The sequence below is a fragment of the Podarcis vaucheri genome, assembly GCF_965113315.1.
Source record: "Podarcis vaucheri genome assembly, chromosome: 7".
Lineage (NCBI taxonomy): Eukaryota > Metazoa > Chordata > Lepidosauria > Squamata > Lacertidae > Podarcis > Podarcis vaucheri.
Genome location: NC_138765.1, coordinates 83,656,006 through 83,677,036, shown reverse-complemented (window position 1 = coordinate 83,677,036; position 21,031 = coordinate 83,656,006). Strand labels below are relative to the sequence as shown.

The 21,031-nt window shown below is 49.2% G+C and overlaps 1 protein-coding gene across 5 annotated transcripts in view; it reads right to left on the bottom strand.

Annotated features, from left to right (window-relative positions):
• RAP1GAP (RAP1 GTPase activating protein) overlaps positions 1-21,031 on the bottom strand; it is a 114,445-nt gene that overhangs the window by 54,722 nt on the left and 38,692 nt on the right. For all 5 annotated transcript variants that reach the window (XM_082230017.1, XM_082230016.1, XM_082230018.1 and 2 more), the window contains exon 3: positions 3,801-3,900. Coding sequence is in view for 3 of the 5 variants with exons in the window: in XM_082230018.1 (XP_082086144.1) it covers positions 3,801-3,900 (100 nt within the window). In the remaining 2 variants the exon portion in view is untranslated. The remainder of the gene's footprint in view (positions 1-3,800; positions 3,901-21,031) is intronic.

The window sequence follows — 21,031 nt, the reverse complement described above, 5'->3', positions numbered from 1 at the left end:
GTTCGAAAGCAAGCGGGAAGGTAAACGGCGTTTCCGGGCACTGCTCTGGTTCGCCAGAAGTGGCTTAGTCATGCTGGCCATATGACCCGGAAGCTGTATGCCGGCTCCCTCAGCCAGTAAAGTGAGATGAGCACCGCAACCCAGCTAGTTTGCTTCTCCCTCTGGGCGCTGGAGGCAGAAGGACTTGAGAGCGGTGACGGTTTCACCAGTGATATACCGCAGAGTGAAGCCGTCATCGCGGTCTGCCCCCACATAACGGTCCTGGGCGATATATCGATGTATTGCCCAGGCCTAATGGGGAAGGGTTCAGTGGCAGTCAGTCAGTGGACTAGAGGTACTAGGCTGTTCCCCTAAATCAGGGGTCTGCAACCCGCGGCTCCGGAGCCGCATGTGGCTCTTTTACACCTTTGCCGCGGCTCTGAGGCGGATACTAGCGAGGGGAGGAGGCGCATTGTGCGCCCCGACACTCCCCACTGTGGCGGGCGCTGTACTGGCTGTGATGTCGCATGGGGGTGGTTCATGCGTTAGTCCCAACGTCACCTTCCCGCCCGCTGTCAGATCGCGGCTCTGGAGATATATTTGTTTTAAATGTCGCAATGGTTTTGCGGCTCCCAGGTTTTTTTTCCTTCGGAAACGGGTCCAAGTGGCTCTTTTTGTCTTAAAGGTTGCAGACCCCTGCCCTAAATGTTCCTGGTATATTTGAGTATTAAAATATTAAACCCTGACGCCACCTTTCCAAAGCCCAGGAAGCTTCTGCTCCCTCAGCCAATAAAGCGAGATGAGCACCGCAACCCCAGAGTCGGCCACGACTGGACCTAATGGTCAGGGGTCCCTTTACCTTTACTGGGTTTGGCAGCCATCCATAGTTCAAGTCTGCGCTGTGTGCAGAAACCCCATTCTTTCTCTGTTGCAAACAGTTTCACAGGATGCCCACCAGCTCATTTGCCTCGAACAACAGAGGAGGGACAGTGCCCATCGCTGCCAGGCAGCAAGGCGGCCGAGGGCAAGCAGGAATCCTGCCCCAAATGCCAAAGTGGCCCCTCGCTGGGCCAAGGGCACGGCCTCCTCCTCCTCCTCCGGAGCCCTAATGATTCAGGCTCTCTTCACCCCAGAGACCTGCGGGGGCGCCTCCCGTTGCCATGGGGACCACCCACAAGCTGGAGCTATGCATCACACACACGGGCAGGCGGGGGGGGGAGTTGTGCATGGAGGGCGACTCAAAGCATTGCAAGCCTCAGGAAGCAGCGAGCCCCTTCCCCCACCTGCCTGGTAAGAAGACCCCCAACTTGGGGGGTGAGCTGGAGGTGGTGGGCAGGGAGGAGGAAGGAAGAGGGCAGAACTGCAGGTTCTGGGTCACAGGGAGGTTAGGCTGGCCTCAACCAGAGCCAGGGCTTTTTCGGCTGTGGCCCCGATCTGGTGGAACGCTCTGTCACAAGAGACCAGGGCCCTGCGGGACTTGACATCTTTCCGCAGGGCCTGCAAGACGGAGCTGTTCCACCAGGCCTTTGGCCAAGGCACAGTCTGACCCCCTCCTTCTGTAATCCTCACAGAACTCTAGCCCAATGGTTGCCATCCATCTGATTTGAGCTGATTTTATAATGAACTGATTGAGGTTGAATCCTGACAAGACAGAAGTACTGTTTTGGGGGGACAGGAGGCAGGCAGGTGTGGAGGATTCCCTGGTCCTGAATGAGGTAACTGTGCCCCTGAAGGACCAGGTGTGCAGCCTGGGAGTCATTTTGGACCCACAGCTGTCCATGGAGGCGCAGGTTAATTCTGTGTCCAGGGCGGCTGTCTACCAGCTCCATCTGGCACGCAGAATGAGACCCTACCTGCCCGCAGACTGTCTCACCAGAGTGGTGCATGCTCTAGTTATCTCACACTTGGACTACTGCAACGCGCTCTACGTGGGGTTACCTTTGACGGTGACCTGGAAACTGCAATTAATCCAGAATGCGGCAGCTGGACTGGTGACTGGGAGCGGCTGCCGGGACCACATAACACCTGTCCTGAGAGATCTGCATTGGCTCCCAGTACGTTTCCAAGCACAATTCAAAGTGTTGGTGCTGACCTTTAAAGCCCTAAACAGCCTCGGCCCTGTATACCTGAATCTCCACCCCCATCGTTCAGCCCGGACATTGAGATCCAGCGCCGAGGGCCTTCTGGCGGTTCCCTCATTGCGAGAAGTGATGTTACAGGGAACCTGACAGAGGGCCTTCTCGGTAGTGGCGCCCGCCCTGTGGAACGCCCTTCCTTCATATGGGCCTTCTGGCGGTTCCCTCATTGCGAGAAGTGATGTTACAGGGAACCTGACAGAGGGCCTTCTCGGTAGTGGCACCCGCCCTGTGGAACACCCTGTTTAGGGAAGTTTTTAATGTTTAATGCTGTACTGTTTTTAACACTTGATTGGGAGCCGCCCAGAGTGGCTGGGGAAACTCAGCCAGATGGGCGGGGTATAAGTAAATAATAATAATAATAATAATAATAATGCTGTATTATATTACTGTTGTTAGCCGCTCTGAGCCCGACTTTGGCTGGGGAGGGTGGGATATAAATACAATTAATTATTTATTATTATTATTATTATTATTATTATTATTATTATTATTATTATTATGCAACCAGAGGCAGGTGGAGTTGGCAGGCACCTTCTCTGTGTTGCCTTGCTGGGTGAGAGACAGAGGTTTGGTTTCCCTTGACATTACTCACCTTTGTGGAGAAGGGAGCTTGCTTTGGGACTCAAGCGGTTGCTTTGTAACCAGAAACCACCGGTGTCCACCTATAACACTCCAGGTCTTCCGCCCACAAAATAATGCAAGATTCTAGTCCTCATGGATTTGAGTCAAGGGCTGATCGTCATACTTAGGGGCCTGATACTGAGTCAGACCACCTAGCTCTGTATTGCCTACACGGACTGGCAGCAGAAAAACTGGAGATGTTGCCAGGGAATGGCACTTGGGGCCTTCTGTGCTGACTGGCAAGTGACACAGCAGGGGGCTGGGCTAGAGATGACCCACCGGGAACCACTGCAGAACCAGCCATCTTCCTGCCCCACAGTTTGAGGGCAGGGCAGAGGCTTTAAACAAAGCCGATCTGCTCCTTGCAGTTCTTTGCCTAAGCGGCAGGTTGGTGGCAGAGAACAAGACCCACTGGCAGCCCTGCAGGGGTGTTGTGTCGCAGCTGGGCAGCGAAGGGGCTGCGAGAGGCTACTCTTGGGCACTTTCGCTGAGCCAGTGAAATAATAATAATAATAATAATAATAATAATAATAATAATAATAATAATAATAATTTATTTCTACACGCCCATCTGGCTGCGTTTCCCCAGCCACTCTGGGCGGCTTCCAACAGAACACTAGAACACAATAACCTTTTAAATATTAAAAGCTTCCCTAAACAGGGCTGCCTTCAGATGTCTTCTAAAAGTTTGGCAGTTGCTTTTCTCTTTGACATCTGGTGGGAGGGCATTCCACAGGGTGGGTGCCGCCACCGAGAAGGCCCTCTGCCTGGTTCCCTGTAACTTGGCTTCTCGTAGGGAGGGGACTGCCAGAAGGCCCTCGGAGCTGGACCTCAGCGTCCGGGCTGAACGATGAGGGTGGAGACGCTCCTTCAGGTATACAGGACCCGAGGCCGTTGGCTCTGTTGGCAGAGCACAAGACTCTTAATCTCTGGGTCGCGGGTTCAAGCACCACATTGGGCAAAGCGATTCCTGCATTGCAGGGGGTTGGACTAGATAAACCTCAGGGGTCCCTCCAAACTCTACGATTCCCCCCGAAAATGAAAAGTGATGGGGACTCTTACCTTGGGGTGGCGGAGAGCAGCGTGAGGGAGGTTGGCGCCAAGAGAAGGCAGTTCTAAGGGGCCGCTGAAGGAGAAGCTGGCTGGCCCATCACTGTGTTTGCTGGGGAAAGAGAGAAAGTCCTGTCAGAAGAGGGGACAGAGTCCAGGAGCCCAATGGTCACGGGTTCGAGTTCAGCAGAGATGGAAAACGTCCAGGCCGTCCGGAGAGGATCTGAATGTGGAGGCGACACTTTCACCCAGCTAGACTATTGGTTCCTCTAGCCCAGTATTGCCCGCAATGACTGGCAGCAGCTTCAGACAAGGAGTCTCTTCCCCAGAGATTGAACCCGGAACCTTCTAGAAGCAAAGGCACACGAGCGTCCGTCCTCTAAAAATAAAATAAGATCCCAGTCCTCATGGTTCTGAATCAAGGGCTGATTTGAATAGAAACCTAGGAAGCTGCCTTCTATCGAGTCAAACCATTGGGCCCATCCAGCCCAGTACTGTCTGCACTGACTGGCAGCAGCGGCTCTCCAGAATCTCAGGTAGGGAGCCCTACCTGGAGATGCTGCCAGCACGGATTGAACCCGGGACCTTCTGCATGCCAAGCAGGGGCTCTTCCACTGAGCTAGGGCCCTTCCCTTAAAACACAGGAAGGTGCCTTCTACCAAGACATTGGCTTCATCTGCCTCAATATTGTCTACACTGGCTGGCAGCTGCTCTCCAGGGTTTAAAGCCTTTAATAATAATAATAATAATAATAATAATAATAATAATAATAATAATAATAATTTATACCTCACCCTCCCCAGCCAAGGCTCAGGGCGGCTAACAACCAATAATAAAAACAAGTTAATTAAAATACAATTTAAAAAACAAGATTAAAATACAACATTAAAACATTAGGATGCAGCCTCTTCACAGGAGGAGAAAGGAAAAAGAGAGAGGGGGAGGGAATCAAATTGATTCTGAGCCAAAGGCCAGGCGGAACAACTCTGTCTTACAGGCCCTGCGGAAAGAAATCAGATCCCGCAGGGCCCTGGTCTCATGAGGCAGAGCGTTCCACCAGGCTGGAGCCAGTGTTGAAAAGGCCCTGGCTCTGGTTGAAGCTAATCTGACTTCCTTAGGGCCCAGGACCTCTAGGATGTTGCTATTTATGGACCTTGAGGCTCTCCGTGGGGCATACCAGGAGAAGCGGTCCAGTAGGTAAGAGGGTCCTAGGCCGTGAAGGGCTTTAAAGGTCAAAAGCAGCACCTTAAACCTGACCCTGTACTCCACCGGGAGCCAGTGCAGCTGGAAAAGCACTGGGTGAATATGCTCCCATGGCAGAGACTCCGTGTGGAGCCTCGCTGCAGCATTCTGCACCCGCTGGAGTTTCTGGGACAGCTTCAAGGGCAGCCCCACGTAGAGCGAATTACAGTAGTCAAGCCTGGAGATGACTGTCGCATGGATCGCTGTGGCCAGGTCGGGGCGGGAAAGGTAAGGGACCAACTGCTTGATGCAGCGAAGGTGGAAAAATGTCGCCTTGGCTGTTGCTGTAATCTGCGCCTCCATGGAAAGGGAGGCGTCAAGGATTACACCCAAACTCTTTGAAGCTTCCTGGCTCCTAAAAGCAGCTCAAGGAGGAAGGAAGTGGGGAGCGTAATCATAGAATTGCGACAGTCATAGTTGAAAGGATCCCAAGGGTCATCCAGCCCAGTCCCTTGCAATTCAATCGTCCCAATCAGCCAATCACCTTTCCCCTTCACTGAGACATTGGCCTTTTTTTCTTCTATTTGTCTCTGGGACAGATATAAAGCTGAATCAGGCACTTTGTGGGCCACCTAGGACGGCTTCCAATATTCGGAAACGGAAGAGGGGAGATGGGGGAAGGAACCATTCAATGAACCCCACTTCACTGACTGTTGGGCAAAGAGGATATTCCCAGAATCCTTTGCTGCTGCAGCTGCTGCTGCTGCTCTGGAGCCTGCCTGCAAAGGATTATGGGAAGAGATGGGAAGAGTGAAGGAGGGTTCACAGGGGTTTGGCAGAAGGCACTCTGCATGTGCTCAGGCCCATGCTGCCATTGCCAGGCCAGACATTCCCGGCTTTGAAATAATAATTTAATAATAATAATTTATTATTTATACCCCGCCCATCTGGCTGAGTTTCCCCAGCCACTCTGGGCGGCTCCCAATCGAGTGTTTAAAAACAACACAGCATTAAGTATTAAAAACTTCCCTAAACAGGCTGCCTTCAGATGTCTTTTATAGATAAGATAGCTACAGTGGTACCTCGGGTTAAGTACTTAATTTGTTCCGGAGGTCCGTTCTTAACCTGAAACTGTTCTTAACCTGAAGCACCACTTTAGCTAATGGGGCCTCCTGCTGCTGCCGCACCGCCAGAGCACAATTTCTGTTCTCATCCTGAAGCAAAGTTCTTAACCTGAAGCACTATTTCTGGGTTAGCGGAGTCTGTAACCTGAAGCGTATGTAACCTGAGGTACCACTGTATGTTAAAGTGCAAGTAGGTAAATAGGCACTGCTCCAGCGGGAAGGTAAATGGCGTTTCCGTCGCCAATATTTATGGGTTAGCAGAGTCTGTAACCTGAAGTGTATGTAACCTGAAGCGTATGTAACCTGAGGTACCACTGTACTTAATTCCTTCACATCTGAAGGGAGGGTGTTCCACAGGAATCATAATAATGAAACATGAAACAGCCTCTCAGTGTGGAGTTTGGTGAGGTCTTAGATCAGTGCTGGGGGGGTCAGAGGTTGGAGGACCCCCTCCTGCAATGTATAGCAGCCATCCTAGCCAATGGTCAGGGACATCCAGGGCATCCAGTAACATCTGGAGGGACACAGATGTGACCCCACCAAGGTTTAAATCTTTGTGCGGTCCAAACCAAAGAAGAACAGCAACTTAAGTTGACAGAATATGCACAACTTGCAAACTTAACACCAGTGGCGTAGCGTGGGTTGTCAGCACCCGGGGCAAGGCAAGTAATTTGCGCCCCCTAGCCCGTGGATTTGCGCCCCCTAACCCATGGATTTGTGCCCCCTAACCCTAACCCCCAGATGTTGCGCCCGGTGCGGCCGGCCCCCCCTGCACCCCCACGCTACGCCACTGCTTAACATACAGAACAAGAGAACAAGAAGAGCATACATTTAAAGAAGATTGGAAAATGTTTATGGGGTATATGGGAAATAATGGTATACAGCTGAAAAGGCTGGCAACATTAAGATAAATTCTTTTTTAAAAATAATAATAATAATATTTATTTGGTTTTTCAGATTAAAGTTTTACAATCACATATCCAACATACAACATAGAATCTCCTGGACTCCCGTCGTCCCCTTTGTGGGTCCTAAATTTCCTCATCTTTTATGATAATCCAAATCTTTTACCTCTCCATTGTGTCCAAAATTCACCATTAAACTGCAAATGTTATTCCAATCCTTCTAATGGTGTTAGCTGTCTATAATGGTTTTTTAGATAGATTATAAATTTTCCCCATTCCTTATCAAAATTTTGATCTTCCTGATTTCTGATTCTTCTGGTCATTTTAGCCATTTCGGAAATCCATCAACTTAATCTGCCATTCACCTCTGGTCGGGACTTTATCTTCTTTCCATTAAGATAAATTCAACAGTGTAAATAAGTTTTGATGGATGCAATAATGGAAAACCGATTAGTTTTTGTAAAATATGCAGGGATTTAAGGCATGTAAAATGAATGACAGAAAGAGAAGAAGGGAAGTCATTGATACTTTAAGAATGTAAAATGAGTATTTGAAACTGTAAAACAGAAAATTTAATAAAAATCATAATAGGTAAATGTAAAGGGACCCCTGACCATTAGGTCCAGTCATGATTGACTCTGGGGTTGCGGCGCTCATCTCGCTTTATTGGCCGAGGGAGCCAACGTACAGCTTCCGGGTCATGTGGCCAGCAGGACTAAGCCGCTTCTAGCGAACCAGAGCAGCGCACGGAAATGCCGTTTACCTTCCCGCTGGAGCGGTGCCTATTTATCTACTTCTACTTTGCCGTGCTTTCGAACTGCTAGGTTGGCAGGAGCAGGGACCAAGCAACCGGAGCTCACCCCGGTTTTGTGACATATCTAAAAAGCATTTGCTGTTCTAAAAAAAACACACCTCACCTCAACTGGTTTTCTACTGTGTTAAATGGATTTTCATCAGAGATTCCTAACTGGGAAAGGGACGCCACCCAGTGGCACCATTAAACATCAAGCAACAGTGAAATTCAAAGTTCAGGCTGCATGCCATAGAACAAGGGTGAGCAAACTTTTTCAGCAGGGGGCCGGTCCACTGTCCCTCAGACCTCGTGGGGGGCTGGACTATATTTTGGGGGGGAAAGGAAAATATGAACGCATTCCTATGCCCCACAAATAACCTAGAGATGCATTTTAAATAAAAGCACACATTCTACTCATGTAAAAACACACTGATTCCTGGACCGTCCGCAGGCCGGATTTAGAAGACAATTGGGCCGGATCCGGCCCCTGGGCCTTAGGTTGCCTACCCATGCCATAGAATTGCAGAGTTATACGATATGATAATCTTTATTGTCATTGTCCCATAAAGAACAACGAAATTGAAAAATCTACATAATCTACATAAGACATTCAAAACCCAACAAGCCTGCTATCCCAGCTATCCCAACCTGGTTAGCCCCCTAAAAACTCTGGAACGGACCCAGAGGATCATCTGGTCTAACCTGCAGGAATATGCATGCTAGACTCTTTCATTTTTGGGGTGATGGGGTGCATGTTTTGCATCCCCCCCCCCCGCATCCAGCCAGTCCATGACAGCAGGGGCTGTCTGATAATGTGAAGCTCACTCACATTCTCTCTCTCTCTTCGATGTAGGTCACAACATTATGATGGAAGATTGGGAAAAATTATGGAAAACCGATTAAAAATTTACAGATTGTTGCCCTATTGAAGGAGAATTACATGAAGATGATGTACAGACGGTACACGACACCACCGGTGCAGTTAGGGAAAATGTACAAAACTACTAGTTCAAATATATGTTGGAAGTGTAAGGAAAAGGAGGAGACATTTTATCATATGTGGTGGGATTGTAATGTAATTAATTTTTTGGGGGGGGGAATGATATACAACGGATTGAAGAAAATGTTCCATTTAATGTTTGTTAAAAAACCTGAAGCATTTTTGTTAGGGATTGTAGGGAAAGATCTGCCAAAAAAGCTGAAAAACATCTTCATGTATGCGACAACGGCTGAGAGAGTTCTAATAGCACAAGGATGGAAGACTGAAGACACCCCAGCTAAAGAACCATGGCAAGAAAAATTGACGGACTATGCAGAACTGGCAAAACTGACATATAAGCTACGGGACAAGGATAGCTGTGACTTTAAAGGTGAATGGGAACCCTTTACAAAGTATCTGAAGACGCAACAAAGCGAACTGGACTCCTTGGCTGGCTTTGAATAAACATTCACAAACTTTTTATTGGTAATAATCAGCTAAATAGTTTGAGGATCTATACAACTGTGTAACATGCAGAAAGCAGCATTCTCAGAGAAAGCAAAGACTGGAACTGAGGGAAGCCGGGGGTGGGGTGGGGGCAGGTGGGTTTTGCGTGGGAGGGTGGGGGGGAGGGAGGAAAAATAGGGTGGGGGGATAAGGATGATATGTTTTTGGATAATATGTTTTGTCTTAATTTTGAATAAAAAAACAAACAAAAAACATTCTCCCTCCCTCCCTGCCTCCCTCCCTCCCTCTGAAGCTCAGGATTCAACCTCTGTGCCCACATGGCATGGGGTAGGTCGGCTAAAGCCTGAGAGACCCCTGGCATTGCAGCAGCAGCAGCAGCAACCATGGCCTACGTGGCAGAGAAAGGCAGAAGAGAGACACACGATGCTACTTCAAGAGTTTCCATGGCAACGGGATGCTGGGGAGAGAGGGACAAGGAGGAGGCGGCTCAAGTAATTGATTGGCAATTACCATCGGGTAATCGGGTAATTATGGTGACAAATCGTGCTCCAAACTCCAGCCTCCCGCACAGAGGAGGGAGGAGGAGGAGAATATGAATCCTCTCTCCTGGCAATCCTTGCTCTCCTTGTGCCCACCAGAGGGAGCCCTCGAACCGCCGCTCCCTCCAAAGGCTCTGAGTGCCCGCTGCTCCTGTCGCCCACCACCAGGGCCGGCCCTACCCAGAGGCAGAGGCCTCAGGCATCAGAGACCAAGGGGCAGGCATTAGGCGCCGTTGCATAAGCCAACCTGCAGGTATCGGGTGTCGCCAGCTTCTGACACATCCAAAAACCCTATGTTGGCACAGAAGCAGCCCCCATTGTCCTGTCCCAGTTACATGAGATCAGAGTTTTGTCCACACAATTATCATTATTATTATTATTACTACCGTATTTTTTGCCCTATAGGACGCACTTTCCCCCCTCCAAAAATGAAGGGGAAATGTGTGTGTGTCCTATGGGGTGAATGCAGGCTTTCGCTGAAGCCTGGAGAGTGAGAGGGGTCGGTGCGCAACGACCCCTCTCGCTCTCCAGGCTTCAGGAAGCTATCCGCAAGCCTTGGGAGCCCGGCGGGAGTTCCCAAGGCTTGCAGATAGCAGCCTGCATCCTGAAGCCTGGGGCGTGCTGAGGGCTGAGGGCAGATATCCGCAAGCCTGGGGAGCCCAGCGGGAGTTCCTGCCGGGTTCCCGAGGCTTGCGGATAGCAGCCTGTTCTGGGGGCTGGGGTCGGGGGAAGCTGGGCTTCCCCTGCCCCAGCCCCATGCCTGGGGGAAAAATAATTCCCCCCCTTTATTCCCCCCCCAAAAAAAAACCTAGGTGCGCCCTATAGGGTGAAAAATATGGTATATCATCCAAGGCATCCTGACCTCACAGTGGCCAACCAGATGTCCATTCTGGGAAGCTCCCAAGCAAGAGCCATCTCTCATTCTCGATCACCATTCTAAGGTAGACTGACTCTGTCCATGGAGGCTCCATTTAGGAATCAAAAGGAAACTAAGATCCTGCTGGCCCATCTCGCCTGGCCTTCTGTTCTCACAATGCCCCAAAGGGAAGGAACCCACAAGCGGCGCTGAACACAACGGTCACGCTCCCAGCTTCTGATTTCCAGCGACTGGCATTCACTGCCTCTGGCAACAGAGAGAGAGCACAGCCATTCTGACTCGTAGCTTCCTCCTGCATGAATTTGACTGTTATTGGTTTAGAGTACTATTGTTGTTATTGCGATCTTTTGTTAAAATCATTTGAGCGAATGCAGAAATTTATTTGTGTGCGGCTCCAGCCAGGCTGCCTCCCTCTTCTGCTCCCAGGAGACCTCCCTCTCCCCAGCTGGGCTTCTCCCCTCCTCCTGGGAGCTGCTGACTCCCCCCCCCCCAGCATCATCAAATCCCTGCTCTGTTTTTGCAAAGCAGGAGACTTGCCTGCCCTGCATATGCAGCAGATGCAGATGAGCTTGACAGGGGAGCCTTGTTTGTTTGCTCGCACTGTCAGGGTGGCAGAGTGACAGTCAGAGCAAAGGGGTGTCCTTGGGAAAAACAACAACAGTTTTTCTTTTTTAAACTGCCTCCTGGGTTTCTGCCTTCTTGTCCATCACGGGGGCCGTCTTCTCCCAAAGAATCATGCACCGCAGAGGGGGAGGCGGTCAAGCCCCTTTCCCTTTCCTCCTTTCACTCAGGCCCTTAGCATCCTCAGATCAAGACAAATCCTGGCGCACTGGGGTTGCTGCCCCTGTTGCTTTAATTCCTGAAAATGGCTGCGTAATTGCAGAGGTGACCCTCTGGGTCCCTTCCAAGCATGTGGCTTCCCACAAAGGATGCTGGGAACTGTAGTTTAACATACACCCCCCCCCAAGAGCTGTAGCGTCCGGTTTCCTCAGCAAGCTACAGTTCCCAAGAGTCTTCCAGGAGCAAAAGTCTTGTGCTTTCAATGCACACACGGCCCCAGTCTGTGTGAGCTTGTCACCCAGTCCCAGATCAACAGAACCAAAGAATCATGGAATCAGAAAGGAACCCAACGGATCATCTAAGTCCAGAGGGTCCCAAACTTGGGTCTCCGGCTGTTTTTGGACTCTGATTCCCACCATCCCTGGCCACTAGGGATGATGGGAGTTGTAGTCCAAAAACAGCCAGAGACCCAAGTTTGGGGAACCCTGATCTAGTCTGGCCCCCTGCAATGTGGGAATCACAGCATAAAGGCTCGGCTGTGAAAGGTTATCTGCATGTGCTCAGGGACACGCTGCTATGACACCATGTGATTTAAGCCTCATGGTGACACACACACACACACACACACACACACACTGAAGATTCAGTCCCTGAGGAAAGGCAGAGGCAGTTTTGACTCACCTAGAGCCAGGCTCCTGCCTCATAACCTTGCTTCCCGCCCAATGCAGCCCCTCCCCAAGGCCGCAAAAAGTTTCTGCATAGCAAAGGCACCTCTTGAACCCAGAGCCTCTCTTATCTCGGGGGGGGGGAGTGTACATTCATTGGGAGAACACCTTCAGAGTTAAACCTGCTGCCCAGGTGACCTGCAACTCTGACAATGCCTGCATCTCTGGACAGCAAGAGTGTTGAGTTGGGAAGGTTATTACCGTATTTTTTGCACCATAACACTCACTTTTTTCCTCCTAAAAAGTAAAGGGAAATGTCTGTGCGTGTTATGGAGGGAATGCCTACGGGTGGCATGCCTATGGATTTTCCTCCTCTAAAAACTACGTGCGTGTTATGGTCGGGTGCGTGTTATAGAGCGAAAAATACGGTAATTTTGCCCATCGCCTCCTACAGTCGATGGAGGCTTCAGTCCAATTTGCATTAGCAAGGAAATAAAATTTAATTGGGTCATAATTAAAACAATACAACACAGAACAAATATATACACGCTGCTGTGTCCATCCAAAAAACCACATTGACCGTGGGTTGTGTTAATTGCACTCAGAGTAGACCCACTGAAATTAATGAGCATGATTTCTTTAGGTCCATTCACTTCAAGGGGTCTAGCCCAAGAGCTTAGCTGGAGACAATCCTGTGTTTTAATTTGTTTTTTGACTTTTGGGTCCATCTACTCACAGCTGCCAACCAGGTGCCCCCAAGGAAAACCTACAAGCAGAATTTGAACACAAGGCCACTCTTCCCTCCTGGGGTTCCCAGCAACTGTGAAGGCAGAGAACAGCCATCGTGGCTAGTAGCCATCAATAGCTCTCTCCTCCATGAATCGCTCTAATCCTCTTTTTAAAAAAAATCCCTTTTCCACTGTGATGAACAGATTATGCTAGTAGGTTTGCAAGAAGTTTTGTAAGGTGAATTATTTGAAATATTGCAAGAAAGATAATGAGGAGAATTATTAGTTAAGGACAATTAAAGGTAATATGAAATTAAGAATTGCATAATAAGTGATAAAGAAAATCATCAGAGGTGTTAACGGAAGTATAAAAATATTGTATAAGAGGAGAAGTTATGTTGTATGACTGTTGGAATTGATATGTTAAAAAAATAATAATGATGTATATAATAAATAAATAAACAAACAAACCCTATTTCTGCATTGTATCCCTTCCAACAATTCCATCATGATTCTATATTAATAAAACTGAAGGTGAAATGAGATTTTAAATGGTGGTGGAGATTTGAAGAAGAAGAAGAAGAAATCCACATGATGAAGGAGAAAATGAACTTGGGGTGGGAAATGTGTTTAGAAACCATCACGAATTCTCCCCTCCCCTGGAAAGACCAACAAGTAAAAGGCCTGATGGAGCCACAGCAGATTTCGATTTGCATTAAATAAAACTCACTCACTCAAATTTCATGCAAATTTGGAGCTAATTCTGCAAAGGCCACAAACAGCTGTGGCTAGAACCTCTTGACCAGGCATGCTCCCTGGAAGACGTGAGAGAGAGAGGGGGGGGGAGAGAGAGATATCCTGGAGGGGGAATTATAATTTGCAAGGAAGATGTTGGATGCAGAGAAGCAGAGAGATGGATGCATTTAGTTACAGCTGGTGACAGGAGTGAAAGAGAAGCAGCAAGACACAGCCCTTCAAGGAAGCTGGGACGGTTTATATTTATCCCTTCTCTCTCTGTCTCTCTCTGAACCAGAGCATTCCATCTGCAGGCGCACAGAGCCTTTGGTGCATAGAGGCTGGGGTGAATCAGGTTCCTGCTCACAGTAGCCAACGAGAGACCTATGGGAAGCCTGCAAGCAGGATTCGAACTCAAGAGCAACTCTCCCCTCCTGCAGTTTCCAGCAACTGATAATCGGAAGCCTTGCTGCCTCTCTCTGACTGTGGCAACAGAGCCAGGTTTGCAGCGGGTTGAAAGGCCCGCACTCCAGAGCCACTTGTGTCGGCAGAGGATGTTGTTGTTTAGTCGTTTAGTCGTGTCCGACTCTTCATGACCCCCTGGACCAGAGTACGCCAGGCACTCCTGTCTTCCACTGCCTCCCACAGTTTGGTCAAACTCATGCTGGTAGCTTCGAGAACACTGTCCAGCCATCTCGTCCTCTGTCGTCCCCTTCTCCTTGCGCCCTCCATCTTTCCCAACATCAGGGTCTTTTCCAGGGAGTCTTGTCTTCTCATGAGGTGGCCAAAGTATTGGAGCCCCAGCTTCACGATCTGTCCTTCCAGTGAGCACTCAGGGCTGATTTCCTTCAGAATGGAGAAGTTTGATCTTCTTGCAGCCCATGGGACTCTCAAGAGTCTCCTCCAGCACCGTAGAATCATAGAATCATAGAGTTGGAAGAGACCACAAGGGCCATCGAGTCCAACCCCCTGCCAAGCAGGAAACACCATCAGAGCACTCCTGACATATGGTTGTCAAGCCTCTGCTTAAAGACCTCCAAAGTAGGAGACTCCACCACACTCCTTGGCAGCAAATTCCACTGTCCAACAGCTCTTACTGTCAGGAAGTTCTTCCTAATGTTTAGGTGGAATCTTCTTTCTTGTAGTTTGGATCCATTGCTCCGTGTCCGCTTCTCTGGAGCAGCAGAAAACAACCTTTCTCCCTCCTCTATATGACATCCTTTTATATATTTGAACATGGCTATCATATCACCCCTTAACCTTCTCTTCTCCAGGCTAAACATGCCCAGCTCCCTTAGCCGTTCCTCATAAGGCATCGTTTCCAGGCCTTTGACCATTTTGGTTGCCCTCCTCTGGACACGTTCCAGTTTGTCAGTGTCCTTCTTGAACTGTGGTGCCCAGAACTGGACACAGTACTCCAGGTGAGGTCTGACCAGAGCAGAATACAGTGGCACTATTACTTCCCTTGATCTAGATGCTATACTCCTATTGATGCAGCCCAGAATTGCATTGGCTTTTTAAGCTGCCGCGTCACACTGTTGGCTCATGTCAAGTTTGTGGTCAACCAAGACTCCTAGATCCTTTTCACATGTACTGCTCTCAAGCCAGGTGTCACCCATCTTGTATTTGTGCCTCTCATTTTTTTTGCCCAAGTGCAATACTTTACATTTCTCCCTGTTAAAGTTCATCTTGTTTGTTTTGGCCCAGTTCTCTAATCTGTCAAGGTCGTTTTGAAGTGTGATCCTGTCCTCTGGGGTGTTAGCCACCCCTCCCAGTTTGGTGTCATCTGCAAATTTGATCAGGATGCCCTTGAGTCCATCATCCAAGTCGTTGATAAAGATGTTGAATAAGACCGGGCCCAAGACAGAACCCTGTGGCACCCCACTAGTCACTCTTCTCCAGGATGAAGAGGAACAATTGATGAGACCCTTTGGGTTCGGTCAGTCAGCCAGTTACAAATCCACTGAGTGGTGGCATAGTCAAGACCGCATTTTACCAGCTTCTTTACAAGAATATCATGGGGCACCTTGTCGAATGCCTTGCTGAAATCAAGGTAGGCTACATCCACTGCATTCCCTTCATCTACCAGGCTTGTAATTCTGTCAAAAAATGAGATCAGGTTAGTCTGACATGACTTATTTTTCAGAAATCCATGCTGACTATTGGTGATCACAGCATTCCTTTCTAGGTGCTTAATGATCTGCTCCAGAATCTTCCCTGGTATTGATGTCAGACTGACTGGGCGGTAATTATTTGGGTCCTCTCTTTCCCCCTTTTTGAAAATAGGGACAACATTAGCCCTCCTCCAGTCTGCCGGGACTTCGCCTGTTCTCCAGGAATTCTCAAAGATGACTGCCAATGGTTCTGAGATCACATCTGCCAGTTCTTTATGGTCCAGCTCTCACTTCCATACATCACCACTGGGTGACGGACCTTTGTTGGCAAGGTGATGTCTCTGCTTTTTAAGATGCTGAGGATAAACACCGGCAACTCCACAAAAGCTTCAGCGGCTGCAAAATCTCTTCCGGCTCCTGAAAAACACTACCTGCAGTAACCACAAGAGGTCACCAGGTGGCGCCCCTCCACCCCAAACCTGAAGGTTGGGGGGAAGAATTCTAAAACGTCAACAGCAATTGCTCAGCCAAAAGCAAAATAAAACCAGGACCCTCTGGCATTAACTGCCAGGCTGCTCTGCCTCTCATGCTACGGCTTGATGCTTCTCCCAAGATGCAGTTATCATGGTTGGAACCAAGCCACTGGCTCTGAGAGACACAGCAGCCTTCTGGCAAGCCTACAATGCACTGGACTGCAGCTCCGAGCAGCCAGCATTGGCCATGTGCTCCCAGGCTCCCTGCCTTCGCCTTACCCAGGGACAGGGGAGTGGAGAGGGACTAAGCCCACCCACCGCAGGATTGCAGGGTGTGTGTTGTGGTGCACAGCTCCCTTCGGAGAAGGCCCTTCCCTCCATCACGATTGGCTGGAAAGCAAACCTTTTGGAAAAGCAAGACAGTTAACAGCTTATTTATTAATCAATCAACAGCCCCCCCCTCATTTAATGCATTTATATTGAACTGAAATACTTTATTGTGACTTGTACAACTTGTATATAGTGAGATTACACGAGCATCACCTACTCAGCTCTCTTAGTCTTAATTCCCCTCGTTTACTGTATTATATCACACCTTCCTTCCTCCAAGCGACGCGGGTGGCGCTGTGGGTTAAACCACAGAGCCTAGGACTTGCCAGTCAGAAGGTCGGCGGTTCGAATCTCTGTGACGGGGTGAGCTCCTGTTGCTCAGTCCCTGCTCCTGCCAACCTAGCAGTTCAAAAGCATGTCAAAGTGCAAGTAGATAAATAGGTACCACTCTGGCGGGAAGGTAAACGGCCTTTCCGTGCGCTGCTCTGGTTCGCCAGAAGCGGCTTAGTCATGCTGGCCACATGACCCGGAAGCTGTACGCTGGCTCCCTCGGCCAGTAAAGCAAGATGAGCGCCGCAACCCCGGAGTCGGCCACGACTGGACCTAATGGTCAGGGGTCCCTTTACCTACTACTCCTTCCTCCAAGGAGCTCAAGACAGTGTCCGTGGCTCTCCTCCTCCTCATTCTCACAACAAGCCTGTGAGGTTGGTTTGGCTGAGAGGCAGTGACCGGTCTGAGAGGCATGGCTGAGCAGGGATTTGAACCCTGGTCTCTCTCAGGTCATCATCCAACACTCTAGGTCAAAGGTAAAGGTAAAGGACCCCTGGGCAGTTATGTCCAGCCAAAGGCGAATATGGGGTAGCAGCACTCATCTTGCTATCAGGCCGAGGGAGCCAGCGTTTGTCCACAGACAGCTTTCTGGGTCATGTGGCCAGCAGGACTAAACTGCTTCTGGCGCAACGAAACACCATGACAGAAACCAGAGCACATGGAAATGCCATTTACCTTCCCGCTGCAGCTGTACCTATTTATCTACTTGCATTGGTGTGCTTTCGAACTGCTAGGTTAGCAGGAGCTGGGACAGAGCAACAGGAGCTCACCCGGTTGCAGGGATTCGAACTGCTGACCTTCAGGCCGAGGGAGCCGGCATTTGTCCACAGACAGCTTTCTGGGTCATGTGGCCAGCAGGACTAAACTGCTTCTGGCGCAACGAAACACCGTGACAGAAACCAGAGCACATGGAAATGCCATTTACCTTCCCGCTGCAGCTGTACCTACTTATCTACTTGCACTGGTGTGCTTTCGAGCTGCTAGGTTAGCAGGAGCTGGGACAGAGCAACAGGAGCTCACCCGGTTGCAGGGATTCGAACTGCTGACCTTCAGGCCGAGGGAGCCGGCATTTGTCCACAGACAGCTTTCTGGGTCATGTGGCCAGCAGGACTAAACCGCTTCTGGCGCAACAGGACACCATGGCGGAAACCAGAATGCCATTTACCTAGTGGTACCTATTTATCTACTTGCACCGGCGTGCTTTTGAACTGCTACGTTGGCAGGAGCTGGGACAGAGCAACGGGAGCTCACCCCGTCACGGGGATTCGAACCGCCGACCTTCTGATCGGCAAGCCCAAGAGGCTCGGAGGTTTAGACCACAGTGCCACCTGCGTCCCTCCAACACTCTAACCACTATGCCACACTGACTCTCCTTAAAGGCTCACCACTAGGGTTGACAGGTCAGGAGCGCCCCAGACTCTGGGATTTCAGGGCTGAGACCTGGGGCAGCCCCTGGTGATGCTATGGGGGGGGCTGTGGGAGGTGGTTAATTAGGAGAGAGGAAGGGAAGAGGGCAGTGATGTCACAGGCCCCAAGGAGATCAATGCCCCCCTGGAGATGGAGGTTAATTAGGGGGAAAGGGAAGGCAGGCCCCACTTTCTATCACATCACTTCTGTTCCTCTTCAAGTGTGGGATCCTGAAATTTGAATTCTGGAAATTTGGCCAGATCTCCTCCACCATACAACCGCTGGAGCTTGACCATTTATTCACGTAAGCCTTTTTCATATTCCGGACCGATATCAACAGGGCCACCAGTTTTCTGGCTCTCTGTGTTATATTCTCTAATCTTGCACAGGACTAAGTTCCTTTGACTTATTAAAAGCAATGGCCGAAAAGCCGACATTTCTATGCAAGTGGAAGGAGATTGCAGAACAGAGCTGTTGGAGAATCATGATGTATTTGTAGAAATTGCAGCTCCTTGCTTCCTGTCCCCGCTGCCCCACCAGAACAGAGGGAGAACAGGAGAACTCATTTCGGGATGAAGGGAGCTAGCCAAACTGCCCATGAGTTGTGCCCTCTTGCGCCAATTTACACAAAAACCACCTTTGGTGCAAGGGCTGCCTTCATTTCAGAGTTGGTGATAAACACAAACACGCACACACACACACACACACAAACACACACAGACCACATCTCAAGACACAGACACGGAAGATGTTCTGGGGACTCTGTTCTGCCCTCCAGGAGTTACCTAAAAGGATTTTGGAAGTGCAGAGGATGGGAAGCAGCGAGGCTTAACGGGCTCCGTCAGAACATCTCAAATCCAGGCCTGGAGCCTTCTTGCACAATTCCTACTTTCTTCAGAAAATCATGCTTTGTGTGTGTGTTTGGGGGGAGGGGCGGGAAATGACTACAGATCTTGTATAATTACCATCATCATTTGCCCACAGGGGGAGGGGGGGACAGTTCTTGGCAAACGTTACCCAGAAACGAGGGTAAAGTCCATTCTTCTCTTTGAGGCAGATAGATAGATATATCTATCATCTGCTTAATGCCAAGAGCAGATTTCTCCGTTCCCAAAGAGCAAAGGGGCACTGCGTTGGCACTGCTGGCATATGGAGAGGTAGCGCTGTATAGTGGGAAGAGAGGGTTGGACTGGGACATGGGAGACACCCCAGTTCAAATCCCCTGCTAGTTAATGGAATGATAAAGAAGTAACTTCTCCAGAAGAACAGACCACACCTTGAAGGGGTGCCTCCTGGCGTGTGTTCTTAAGAGAGGCAGTGGTAGTGTATTGGTTAGAGCAGGGGTCAGCAAACTTTTTCAAACTGACCCTCAGACCTTGTGGGGGGCCGGACTATATTCTGGAGAGGAAAAAAATTATGAACGAATTCCTATGCCCCACAAACAACCCAGAGATGCATGTTAAATAAAAGCACACATTCCACTCATGTAAAAATGTAAAAACACTCTGATTCTCAGACTCTTCTCTCACCGCTGCAGCCAACTCATCCGTTTGCTGGCTAAATATTATAGCATCTTAGCAGCAGCGCCTAATGCCTAATGAAGAGATCCGTTTCCCCCGATTAAAGAACTGATAGAGATTGGGTGGAAATTGCTTTTCAGGAGCCAGGAGCCTGGAGAGAGGCAGTGAGGAGGGGGTCACTGTCCCCTCCATCAGCAGCCCAGAACCCCCCTCTGAGGACACCCAAATGATCCTTGTATTGTCAACAAAGACATCTTTTAAATTTATCAGATGCTATCACCGTCTCCACTCTCACAACCCCAGACAAAAATATCTGAGAGCCTAAAAACGTATCTGCCCAGTTGATGAAAATGGTAATAATAATAATAATAATAATAATAATAATAATAATAATAATAATTGTTTTGCTGCTCCTGCTGCTGCAGTTACGCAGGCTGCCCAATAACCTCCATTCTCTGAAAACCTCATGATAAAAAGTGAGGAAGAGTAACAAGCCATATTAAGGAGCAAGACCAAAGCAAACAGCTTAAAAAACTTTGTTGTGACCAGCAGATGGAAAGCTGCTAGACTTCCAAAATTAAGGACTACTTATTGATTGATTTATTGATACACCAGCTTTTTCTGCAAGGAGCTAGAGGCAGTGTACGTGGCTGTGCTCATCGCCATTTTATCCTCACAACAACCCTGAGAGGTAGATCAGGCTGAGATACCGTGACTGGCCTCACCACTAGAGTTGAGCATCCCAAGCCACAGGTTTTCAGGGCCCAGACATGCGACCTGGGGGCGGCCCTTGGTGATGTCGTGGGGGACGGACTACAGGATAAATCCTTGCGTTAAGAGAAATCCTTGACATTTGCAAGTATCTGCGTCTTTTCGAATTATATTCCTGCGGTTCTGGGAGATAAGGGCTGGGCGACGGAAGTGGTGGGGCTGCAAGTCCTTCTGGGGGCCCCAAGACTTTTGCCTTGAACCTGGAAGGACAAAACAGCCAACCTCTCTCACCCCATAGATCAAGGACACGTGCTGCCCTTCCTACGGCTGAGCCCATTTCTTACAGATGGCCATTTATTTTGAACGCCTATCCGGACTTTGCACTTGGCAATATGTATTGATTTATACGCTTGCTCTGAGATGGATGTATTGATTGCCGCTGTATTATTAATGTGAGGTGATGTTTTCTTTAATGTCCTGCTTTTTCCTCTATTTTCTTTCTTTAAACCCACCACATGCTATATAAATCAGTAAGAATATCCTTCCTGGGTAATTGACACCAATCTCATACACGTAATGGTTA